Here is a 12,308-nt window from a genome sequence, read left to right as displayed (position 1 = left end):
TGCAATAAATTATTTTTTAATAAACAGTGCCAAGCCACATTTATATACCATCTCCAACCGAAGGGGGCTATTTTTTAGCCCCTCAATAATTTATTATTTTAAGTTTGTTCTTTAATTTTATTGGTTAATTGGATTAAACTACCATATTAAAATAAGGTTTCTAGACATATTTTGAGTGTCACTTGTTGCTAAATGAATAAGCCTCCGGATTTCTTATCCTTTGGTTGAAGATGTGGCCATTTGAAAAAATATTGAAAAACTTAAATTTAGATTATTGGAACAGGTAAGGGAGGGGTGTTTATGAAAATGATGTTAGAAATAGCTTAGGTATTTATAGGAAAAAAAATTAGATTTTTTTTTATAGATATCGGTCTGGAAAAATAAATAAAAAAATAAAAAATAGGCCCCTCAAATGGGCTACCTAGCTGGGTAAGAATGCCAAGCCCGATGGCCAAAGGGTTAAAGCTTGGCCTGGTGGGTCCCCTTTTCATTTAGCCCAGCTCTCCATTGGAGTTGTGTTTTACAGCATTTCGGGCTGGATTTTGGCCTATAGCCCTATAGAGATGGCCTAACTATCCATTTGAGAGACAAAATGTTCCCCTTGAGGATGGATTGTTGTCCAAAGACCATTCCTTTCGAAGTAAGCTGAAATATGTACCATTTAGTCTTCAGTTTTTTGTGCACTAGTCTGACCCTTAACATTAAAGTGGGGTAGTTGAGTCATTTCAATTTTCGTCACGTAACTGTGAACACGGAAAATTCCTGAAACGAAAGAGACAAGAACAACCATGCACAAACAAATATTTGTATTTGATGATTTTGGGTTACAATCTCTCTTAAATTTGATCCTCTGATTCAATCTCCGTAAGGTGTGTATTTGTGGATGTGCGATTGATCCAAAAGGCCGTTGGGCTTGATCTAAGGATGAACGTTCTTCAAGGGCCGTGGACTTGATCTTGAATGTGGATTTGAGCGGATCTTCAAAGGGGCTTTTGGGCTTGATCTTTGAAGAACAGTGATGAACGGATCTCCAAGGGCTTTTGGGCTTGATCTTGAAGAACGGTTGGACGTGTGGATTTGTTGATGTTGTTGATCCAAGGGGCCGTCGGGGCTTGATCTTAGAAGAACGATGAACGAAGAACGAAGAACGCTTTCTTCAAGGGCCGTCGGGGCTTGATCTTGAATTTGGTGGAAGTTCTTCAAGGGGCCGTCGGAGCTTGATCTTGAAGGTGGATGATTGTTGATCCAAGGGGCCGTCGGGGCTTGATCTTGAAGGAGGATTTGATGAAGAATGAAAAGGGCTTTCTTGATCCTTCGGGATTTGCTTGAAAGCTTCGGAGTTTCAGAGCTTCAGAGCTTCAAGGTCTAATCTGAATTCCCCTCAAATGAATGAATTAGCCTTCTATTTATAGAAATTTCCAAGGCCTAATTTTGAATATAATATTCCAGATGAAATAAATCGTTTCTGCCAGGTGTTGACACGTGTCCTGTTTGATGACTTTTCCAACTTATTTCGATTTTTTGTTTAGATACACGCTACGTGTAAAATTTATGTAATACATGAGCGTTGAAACTTTGATTTGTCGGTCAACATTTATTTACCGAAATTTCGATGTCTACAAATGCCCCCACTTCAAGGCGCGTCGTATACATGTGTTTGTCACGTGTAGGAGATGCGTTTTGAAGTCCCTTACTGTAGATGTCGATCCAAGGGCCATCGAGGCTTGATCTTGAATTGGGCTGGAGATTTCTTCAACGGCCATCGAGGCTTGATCTAGCAGGTTGAAATTGGACCCCAAGGAGTTTCATGTAGTAGAGGATCCTTGGCTTTGGTAGTGGATGAATCGGCACGTCTTTTGTTGCACTTGTTGACTTTCCACAGCTTTGATCTTGAACTGGATTGGAAGACTTTCTGGATTCCTCCAATTGTTGACTTTCCACAACTTATTCTTGAATTGGGTTGGAAGATTTTCTGGTTTCCTCCAATTGTTGACTTTCCACAGCTTATTCTTGAACTGGATTTGATTCAAGGGTGGTAGACACTTGATCTTGACTCGGACTTGTGATTTCCTCAAGGGCCGTCGAGGCTTGATCTTGAATTTGGCTGGAAGCTTCTTCAAGGACCGTTAAGGCTTGATTCTTGAAGGTTGACTTGAACACATGGCAAACAGGCACGAGGTGGAGGTGACGACTTGTTGCTTTGTTCAATCTTTCTAATTCACACCTGAGCAGTTCGGTCAACGGTATGATCTTCAAGATTGATGGGCTCTTCTTCCAGTTGGTGACTTGATCTTTAAGGATTTGATTCAAGGGTGGTGAATCGGCATGTGTAGCCCACGACGCCTAGTAAGTCGACCCAAGAATTTGAGGGTCAAAACAAGTTCACCGTCCAGAGTGATCGCAAACCTGATGATATGAGATACTTTTGATTTTAAAGAAGTAGCGGATGAATCGGCACGTGCTTTGTTGTGCTTGTCTCCACATGCTTCGATGTATCATTTTCCCTTGTCTTATCTATTCTTCTGGCAGAATGTAGCATATTCTCGAGTTCTTCAGCTCAGACTCCTTCTGCTGAGCTGACTATGCAGGCTGCATTCTTCTCTGCTTGTTTCTCCAAGCAGATGTGGCAGCTTCTTGAGTTCCTCAGCTCGGACTTCTTCTGCTGAGCTGACTGTGAAGACTGCATTCTTCTCTGCTTGTTTCTTCTGCACGTTGTCTCCACATGCTGCAAGGTATCATTTTCACTTGCCTTATCTGTTCTCCAGGCAAATGTGGCATCCGAGTTTGAGTGGAGGTTCCGGCATATTGTTTTCTTTATCCTTGTCTTTGTAGGTAAGAACAAGGACAAAGGAAAGGACAGGGAGAACGCATGATATGAGATACTCTTGCTTTCTACCCTGATGATATGAGATACTTTTGCTTTGGTGTCATTTGTTTGCAGAGGTACCCCAAGGAATAAGAAACACTGAGTGACTCGAGAGGCTTCGTTGGGAAGGCATTCTCGGAGATGAAGAAAGGTTCTGTATGTCTGCCTTGCTATGAAGGGTGAAGGTGGACAGTTATAGGAATTTCTTTAGTTCCTGTAGAGGTACTATTCTTTTACTCGTGTCGGCAACCAATGCGTGATTGATCAGTATGGCTTCACGTGCTTTCTTCATTATCAGAAATCTTCGACAAATTGTCCTTAATTTTCGTCAAGTTGAGTGTGCACATGATAGGTGCTGACGAGGCTGAAAATAGACTGGCGCCTCTTCGATATCTGGGATCGGCGCTTCGACAAATTGCCCGTGATTTCCGCAGAGCTGAGTTTGCGCGTGACGGGTGCTGACGAGGCTGAAAAAGACCGGCGCCTCTTCGATATCTGGGATCGGCGCTTCGACAAATTGCCCGTGATTTCCGCAAAGCTGAGTTTGCATGTGACAGGTACTGACGAGGCTGAAAAAGACTGGCGCCTCTTCGATATCTGGGATTGGTGCTTTAACAAATTGCCCGTGATTTCCGCAAAGCTGAGTTTGCGTGTGACGGGTGCTGATGAGGCTGAAAAAGACTGGCGCCTCTTCGATATCTGGGATTGGCGCTTTAACAAATTGCCCGTGATTTCCGCAAAGCTGAGTTTGCGTGTGACGGGTGCTAACGCGTCTGGAAAAGCAAGATGCTTCTCCGATTTTTGAGTTTGCCTCTTCGATTTTTGAATTGGCATTTTCGAACTCTGAGCTCACCTCTTCGATCTTTGAAATCCCGCTGAGTGCTGATTTTTTCTATATAGGCACGCAGTTCGTTTCAAAGCACACTTGAATTTTCGCTTGTAGAAACTCCCTTCTTGCACTTCTAAGATCTTGATTTGTCTGACCTCTTCTTTCTTCAACACCTTTGAAAATGTCTGGACCCTCCGACCGTCGTTTTGATTTAAACCTTGGTGAAGAGGTAGTCCCGTCTTCTCCAGATAACATATGGCGCCCATCCTTCATATCTCCTACTGGTCCTCTTACCGTTGGGGATTTGGTGATGAAGAATGATATGACCGCTGCGGTGGTGGCCCGGAACCTTGTCACTCCCAAGGATAACAGACTACTTTCCAGGCGGTCTGATGAGTTGGCTGCTAAGGAGTCTCTAGCTCTTAGTGTGCAGTGTGCGGGTTCTGTGTCCAACATGGCCGAACGCCTATTTGCTCGAACCCGTCAAGTTGAATCGTTGGCGGCTGAAGTGATGAGTCTCAAACAGGAGATTAGAGGGCTCAAGCATGAGAATAAACAGTTGCACAAGCTCGCACACAACTATGCCACAAACATGAAGAGGAAAATTGACCAGATGCAGGAATCTGATGGTCAGATTTTACTTGATCATCGGAGGTTTGTGGGTTTGTTCCAACAACATTTGCCTTCGTCTTATGGGGTTGTACCGCGTAGTGAAGCTCCGAATGATCAACCTCCGATACCTCCTCCTTCTGTGGCCCCGCCGACTGCTGAGGCTCTGCCTGAGCAACCTTTATGAAGGCTCTCCCTCGTTTGTTTATTTTGAATTATGTGTATGTACATATTTGTAATTTATTGAAAACATTAATAAAAATGGGCTTTATTTCACTTAGTGTCTATATGTACATTTATTTATTTATTTATTTATTTTTAATTATATATATATATATATATTTTTATTTTAGTTTATTTTATTTATTTATTTATTTTTATTTATTTATTTATTATTATTATTATTATTATTATTATTTTTATTGTGTTTTATTTTATTTTATTTTATTTTTTTCTCTGTCTCTTGGCAGACAAAATGAATCGTAATGAAATTTTTTTTTTTTTTTTTTTTTGGCTTTTCTTCTTCTCTTTTCCTTTTCCTTTTCACTTTTGCTTTGCACCTCTGTCTTTGCTTTTCTCCAGATTTTAAGCGTTTTGAGTGATGTCCGATCTCCCTTTGTCTGATTACTCGGAAAATATGAATAGATAGGAGAAAAATGGATGCATGACCTGAAAATGTATGCAGTGGAGGTGGTGGGAAGATAACCTACGTGGTGATCATTCAATCTCAAACATACAGCTAAAGCTGTATGTCTTTGTTTTTTCCCCAAATATGCTGCTTGCTGGCAGGTAAGTATGGGCGTTTAAAGCTTTTCCAGCTTTAACAAAAGATTGCTGCATGTGAGTATCATCATTTCGCGGCATGTGCCCTGTAATGTTGGTCTGTTTTGGTGTGTATAAGTAAGCCTTCCTGTAAGGTTTTTAGGCAGGTATTCGATTGCTGCTTCACATTTGTGTAGGTTTGCTTGCTTCTCTGAACACCACCACTACGCAACCATTTCACGGCCAACTGCGCAGCCACTGCATTCTCGCCGTCACTGCCAAGCCATTGCACAGCCACCATCCTTGCCGCACTGCCTTTGTCATCCTTGCTGGTTGCCGCACTGCCTCACGTCCTTGTTGCACCAACTGCCGCACACTATTGCACTGCCTGTCATCCTTGCCCTTATCATTGAGCACAGCCGCCGAGTACAGTAGATCGTCAGGCAGCTGGAGGAGTGACGATGAAATGATCGTCGGCCGTTTCACCGCCATTCTCCAAGCACTCGCATCTGACTGAGCAGATCATCACTGGTTTTTATTTCCACTTGTTGAAGGACCATGAACCGTGCCCCTTTCCTCTTCCTCATTTCCATTTGAACTTTTTGCAGCCACTGCTACTTTGAGCCACAGAGACCAGAGAGAGAAAACATCCATTGGAGACAACATCAAGTTTCTTCTGGTCCTCTCATTGGCTATTAACTGCACCCTGAACCCCAATCAAGTTGGAAATGCTGGCCCTCTGCAGCAGGGAGACGATCCGTTTGCATTCCAACAAAATGCTAGAGAGCATGTGATCGTAGGTTCAATTGGGGTTGCAGGCTGCAGCGGTGCAAATTCTGAGATTTCCTTCCCCCACGTGGTCAATTAGAGTTGAAAAAAAATGGAGAGGTGTAGTGGCAGCTGAAGCTCGGATCTGTGAATCAATTAGAGCAAAACTTGAGGATCGGGTGAAGCTTCAGCGAAGTGGGTTACTGCAGGAAGCAGCTATTCTCAAATTTGCAGGCGTGAGTCTGCAGCTACTCATCCTCTCTGCTTTGTAGCTGGAGCGGGTTGGCTAGCTGCTGAGCTGGTAAACAAAATCAAAGAAATGGATGACTGGCTGAAATGGTGCTGGTATGTGGTTGCTTAGAGTCCTACCACTTTGCTGTCCTCGTCTTTCCCCTAATGCCTGGATCTCTGCATGCATATATATATATGGTAGGTGATTGGCTTGTCCCGTCGTCTGCATGCATATATATATATATTTTATTTGCTTGTTTGTCTTGTCATCCGCATGCATATATATATTTTATTTGCTTGTTTGTCTTGTCATCCGCATGCATATATATATATATACACATTTATTCCTTTGGTGGCATCTTCTGCATGCATATATATATATATATATATATATATATTTGTTTGCTTGTCCCATCACTTGTCATCCGCATGCATATATATATATATGTATATATGCATTTGTTCCTTTGGTGGCATCCTCTGCATGCATATATATACATATATATATATATATATATATATATTTGTGTGTTTGTCCCATCACTCTGCACGCATATATACATACATTTGTTTCTCTTTCCCGCCATCTTCACTGATGGATTTTTTTGTCATAATGTTAGGGATATTTAATTACGAAGCTTTCAGAGACGTGGTATTTGGAGTGAGCAGGGCGTGAGCATATTTGTGATTTCTGCTACCTAGGGTTTGTGCAAGAGACTGCAACGGGGTTTCGCTGTGTGGTGCCTTTTGATCATACTTTCCTTGGTGGTGACGTCGATGTGCCTCTTGCTGCTGCTTGGAAGGACCGTCCTGTAGCTACCCCATTTGCCGTGCTGCTGCTGATTTATTTTGTTTTTTTTGAGGTCATGGTATTTTTTAAGTGCTTTAAGGGCAGCACCCTTACCATTCTTGCGCAGGCAGGTGACTCGCAAGACAGGGGAACGACGTTGAAGCTTTACGAGCCGCTGACTGGTTTTAAAGCGCTTGCTCTTCCCGCGAAAGATAACTCCATGCATATTAAGTCGTGGTCTTCCGAAGTATCTTGTGATGTGGTAGATTCTGTCCAGACAGACACGAAGAAGAAGGCGCGCATCTCGAAGATTCTTATCTTGAATCCGTCACACCATGCTGGTGACAATCATTCGGCCTCATTTAAGCTTCTTGGTGATCACATCCGCATCGGAGCTATGGCTTGGAATGGTACCCTGTCTACTGCTGGAGAGGCCGTTTTTGATGAGTTTTATTGGGAGTGGCTCGAAGATATCTTAAGCCGATCTAAGGATGTGCTTACTAAGGTGGGCCTTTACCACGCTGTGTACGCATCTTTATTTAGTTATGATTGCCATCCTCCCGTTATTCGTGCGTTCTTAGAGCGTTGGTGTTCAGTGACCAACACACTTCACACAGCACAAGGGGAGATGTCAATTTCACTTTGGGATATTCACAGGATAGGAGGCTTGCCGATCCAAGGTAAGTTTTACGACGAGGTCGTTCCCAGTGCGGATGAGCTTTCTCTTTGCAATAGCCGAGGATTGCCCGCAAGTTGCCGCTATTTGTTTTGGGCGTATCACAGGCTTTTCCAGGATGCTCAAGGTAAATCAGGAGTGAGGATTTCCTCATGGATCCAATTCTGGTATTGGGAGGCCATGAGGTATAAGAAGCCTTTGAAGAAAGTTGGTCGTAACAAGACCACTAGGCCAAAGGGAGACTCAGACCCGTCTGGTGTTATTGGCTCAACCAGGCGTCGCTCTTCTGACGAGTTGAGAGCATTTGAGGATCTTGGCATAGCATCAGAGCATGTGGAGGAGTCTTACCTGGCTGCTTTCTTAGCTTGTTGGCTTTGTAAGTTTGTTTTCCCAACAGGCGATGTTAACTTAGTTCGTCCTGGAGTTTTCAAAGTTGCTAGCAAGATGGCTGCGGGTGAGTCTTTTAGCCTTGCTATCCTAGTCCTAGCCAACATTTACAATGGCTTGAGCATTGTTTCAGACTCGGCAAGCACTGAAGATCGTGCTGCAGTGCTTCCTTACCACTATGTGTATGGTTGGTTGGGTGAATATTTTGGCACTCATTTTTCTTTGTCAACTCTAGATAAGTCAAGGCCTTCTTCATCGACCGGAGCCAAGCTAGGGCCATCGATGACGAAGTATTCTGGTGTGCTCTCAGCGAAGGGCCTTGATGATTTGCGAGCGCGGGCGCTATTTAAAAGTTGTGAAGATTTGAGGATGGACCCCTTAGCGAGAGTTGGCTCGGTGCGGCGAGGCATCGTAGACAACTCGCATCTCCACTTCTTAGACTTGTCTTATCTTATAAGCCTTCGCTCGGGGTTTGTTTCTTTGCGACAAGAAGACCAATGCATCGTTTAGCCATATAGTCCCCACCGTTTCAGCAGGCAATTTGGTTTTGTCCAAAACGTGCCAGGCAAGTTGAAGGAAAAGAACCCATCGGCATCCCTGCAAGCCGTGTACATGCATTGGGAGTCTTGTACCCGTTCATCCACAAATGCCGTTATCACGCTGCCGGCCAAGGATGAGTTCAAGAGTAATCCAGTGACCCGTGTTTACGCACGTTGGTGGTCAAAGACACATTATACGAACTTGGGGATGACAAGTGGTACCAATTCTTCTCTCTTAGGCGATGGTATGTCGAGAGAGGGTTGCCCTGTGGTTTCTATGCGACTGGCACCCCTTGATTGTGCAAGTGCGGCTCCCTTACAAGATAGACCTGTAACTTTAGCTTATCAACGCCCACACTCGTCTCCTCGACATCCGGATGCTTCTGAAGAGGCGGGAGATGAAGTTGACTCGCACGAAGACGGATTTATTCTACAGCAGCGTCAACAAGTTTCAAACAAGCGACCACTTGAGGATGCTCAGGTCGACAGCGATGTCAATTTTCGCCATAGGAAGAAGGAAGTGTTTAGATCTCCTCAATTTGATGACCGCGCGCCATTTGAGAGAGATGTATGTACTTCCTTTTTTTTTTTTTTTTTTTTATTCCTTCTGCTTTCATTGTTTTGGCTTTCGTTTCTAACGCCTTCCTTTGTCTCCTTTAGGTTGGGCCTTCTTGTCATCTTGATTTGGCAACTGCAGATATCTATTCCTACACGGAGATGCTATTTGTAGGTGACCTACCTACAGACAGGGAGATCGGGGATCCGCCTGGTACAGAGCTTGTTCCGAATCTGCCAAACTTCCCTAGTTTGCCATGTGTAGGTGGAGGTATGCCAGAACCTGTCATGCGCCCAACACCTTTGCCAGCCAGCTCTGAGATCTCTTTGAGAGGGCCGAACCTTAGCGGTACTGAGCGACTTATCCATCGCACCAGTCTTGGTGCGGCAATGGAGATCAAGGGTCATATCGAGGAGAGGATTTCTAAGTGTCCGCTGGAAGACCTTATGTTGCTCAATGAGGATTTGTCGAGGTTTGTTTCCGCGATCGACAACCTTAACGTTGATTCCTCATCCTTGAAGATCAAGATTGCCGAACTTATGGCCGCCTCGACTGAGTATTCTTCCTTGCGTGCTATTTCCTTGGAGAAGTTGAGTCCAGATGTTAGCGCTCATCAGCTAGCAGCGATAAACTCGTCACTGGCTCAAGTCCGGTCTTTTCAGCAAGCTATTTCAGGAGATTATCAAGTCACGGAGGTTGCTTTAACTTCTGTCCAGGGCCGTCTAGATGCATTGACGCGGGAGCGGGAGCAGTTGGTAATCGAAGCATCGCAACTTGGAAGTGTTCTTGCGGAGCAGGGAACTGCACTTTCTCAGTACCAAGAGGAGATTTCGCGCCTAGAACGAGAGGAAGGCATGACTATGGAGTTACCCATCTTGTCCCCCGCCGAGGTAGAGACTCTGAAGACTTTGGAAGGCTCGCTTGAAGATCGCATTCGTAGTTTTAGGGACATAGTTTTCAAGTAGTATCTTCTTGTAATAAGGCCTTGGAGCCAACTCCTTCTTTCAAAGAAATAAAGCATTTATGTTCTTGAATTTGTTCTTCGATCTTCAGAGTGTTATTTATTATTATTATTATTTCTTTTTAGATGGTGTGACTGTACTTGAAGTTTTGACACTTCGAGTTGCCTACGTACCCTTCGTCGAGGAGGGATCAAGTCATAACGTAGTTCAAAATACATTTTTTTTTTGGTGCCATACGCAGTTTATGCTCTTGCGGGCCAGGAGCTTTAGTTCATGCAGTTTAGGCTCGTGCGAATAAAGAGCGGGAATTTGTTGCCTTTCAGGGGTAGTAGCGCTTCAAGAATCTACCGTTGATAGGGCTGATCTTCAAGCCGTCTTCCGCCATGATTAAGTAGGCGCCATTGGTGTAGACTTCTTGTACTACGTATGGTCCATCCCATTTTGACGTGAACTTGCTCTTTGTCTTGTGAGTTGTGATGATAGGCCTACGCAATGAAAGGACGAGATCTCCCATTTGAAAAGACCGAGGGAGAACTTTCTTGTTGAAGGCTTTAGAAAGTCGCGCTTGATAACACTCCAAGTGTTGTTGGGCTTCGAGTCTTTTCTCATCCAGCGCTTCCAGCTCTTGAAGACGCAACTTTGCATTCTCTTCGTCAGTCAAGCCTTCTTGTATAGCCATCCTTAGCGAGGGGATTTGACTTTCGAGCGGTAGAACAGCTTCCACGCCATATACAAGAGAATAAGGTGTGGCTTGGGTAGGCGTTCTATATGTTGTCCTGTATGCCCACAATGCTTCGCCTATTCTTTCATGCCAGTCTTTCTTTGTTCTACCGATTACCTTCTTCAGGAGGTTGCACAATGTCTTGTTGAATGCTTCTGCAAGACCGTTGGCCGGAGCATGATACATGGAGGATTTATGCTGCTTGAACTTGTATTTCTCGCAGAGCTCGTCCATGAGTCGGTTTGAGAACTGCTTTCCGTTGTCGGTGACAATGTAGCGAGGCACCCCATATCGGTGGATGATATGTCCCTTGATGAAACGGACGACAGTTTCCTTCTTGACTTCCTTCAGGGGTATGGCCTCAGCCCACTTAGAGAAGTAATCTGTTGCAGCCAGGATGTAAGCCTCTCATGTAGATGACTTTAGCGCAATTGGTCCTACGACATCCAATCCCCATGCATCAAACGGCTATGAAGTAGCTGTGGGGTGTAATGGTTCAGGCGGTTGATGTATGAAGTTGGCGTGAAATTGGCAGGCTTGGCACCTTTTGGCGTATTCTAAGCAGTCATTTACCATGCTTGGCCAGTAATAACCCATTCTTTTGAGCTGGAAATGAAGCTTTGGTCCGGACTGGTGCGCTCCACATATTCCTGAGTGTGCTTCTTCCATGGCTTGATTGGCTTCTTCCTCGCCTAGGCATCTCAGAAGTACTCATTCAAAAGATCGCCAGTAGAGTGTCCCTTTGTAATAGAGGAAGCAATATGCTCGTCGACGTACTTCGGAGCGGTGTTTTGGATCATCTGGGAGTATTCCATGCTCCAAGTAGTTGATCAGAGGCTGTCTCCATTCTTCAACGTTGACCGGAAGTATTGAAATAACGTTTGTATCACTTAGTACTATTTCAGTGACAAGCGGGATTACCCATCTTTGGCAGACTGGCACGTTTGTAGCTTCGTCTTCTCCTAATGTCATGCTCGAGGCTAGGTTGGCGAGAGCGTCTGCCATTTGATTCTCTTTCTTGGGACTTGTTCTAGTGTCACGGCCTCAAACCTTTGTAGCAACTGCGTTGCCAGCCAGAAGTACGGGACGAGGTCATCTTTCCTCACCTCATATTCAGTCAGGAGTTGATTGATTATGAGCTTGGAGTCGCCGTATATCTCAAGGGCTGCGATTTCCATGTTGATTGCCATTTGGAGCTCGAGGATCAGAGCTTGGTACTCAGCGACGTTGTTGGAGCATAATTCGCTTAGCTGGAATGAATAAGGTAGTACTTGCCTTTGTGGCAACATGAATACTACTCCTGGCCCCGCTCCGTCTGCTCGTGCAGATCCGTCGAAGAACATCGTCCATGTCGAGAATATGTCGATGCAGAACACCTCTTCGTCAGGCAAGTCGTCTGAGATTTTCCAATCGGCTGGGATTGGATGGTCGGCAAGGAAGTCTGCTGATAGGAGCATTTTTATGCAACTTAATTGGCTTGTTCTCGTGCGTTTACGTTGTGTTTCCATAGTTATTTTAGTGTTTAAAGCCATTTTCATTTGTTTGTAGGCCTTAATAACAACCTTGGCAAGAAAAATGCATTTTGGTGCATGTTGGATCAATATTGGGCTCA

The 12,308-nt window shown here is 44.4% G+C and overlaps 1 protein-coding gene across 1 annotated transcript; it reads right to left on the bottom strand.

The window, feature by feature from the left end:
- Positions 1–11,676: 11,676 nt before the first annotated feature.
- LOC139193162 (uncharacterized) lies at positions 11,677–12,039 on the bottom strand. The gene has a single exon (XM_070816142.1). It carries the CDS (start codon positions 12,037–12,039, stop codon positions 11,677–11,679), a length of 363 nt encoding a protein of 120 aa, XP_070672243.1.
- Positions 12,040–12,308: the final 269 nt, after the last annotated feature.

The sequence above is a fragment of the Malus domestica genome, chromosome 16 (assembly GCF_042453785.1).
Source record: "Malus domestica chromosome 16, GDT2T_hap1".
NCBI classification, from domain to species: domain Eukaryota; kingdom Viridiplantae; phylum Streptophyta; class Magnoliopsida; order Rosales; family Rosaceae; genus Malus; species Malus domestica.
The sequence above is the reverse complement of the archived record's forward strand: the minus strand, read 5'-3'. Positions and strand labels throughout refer to the sequence as shown.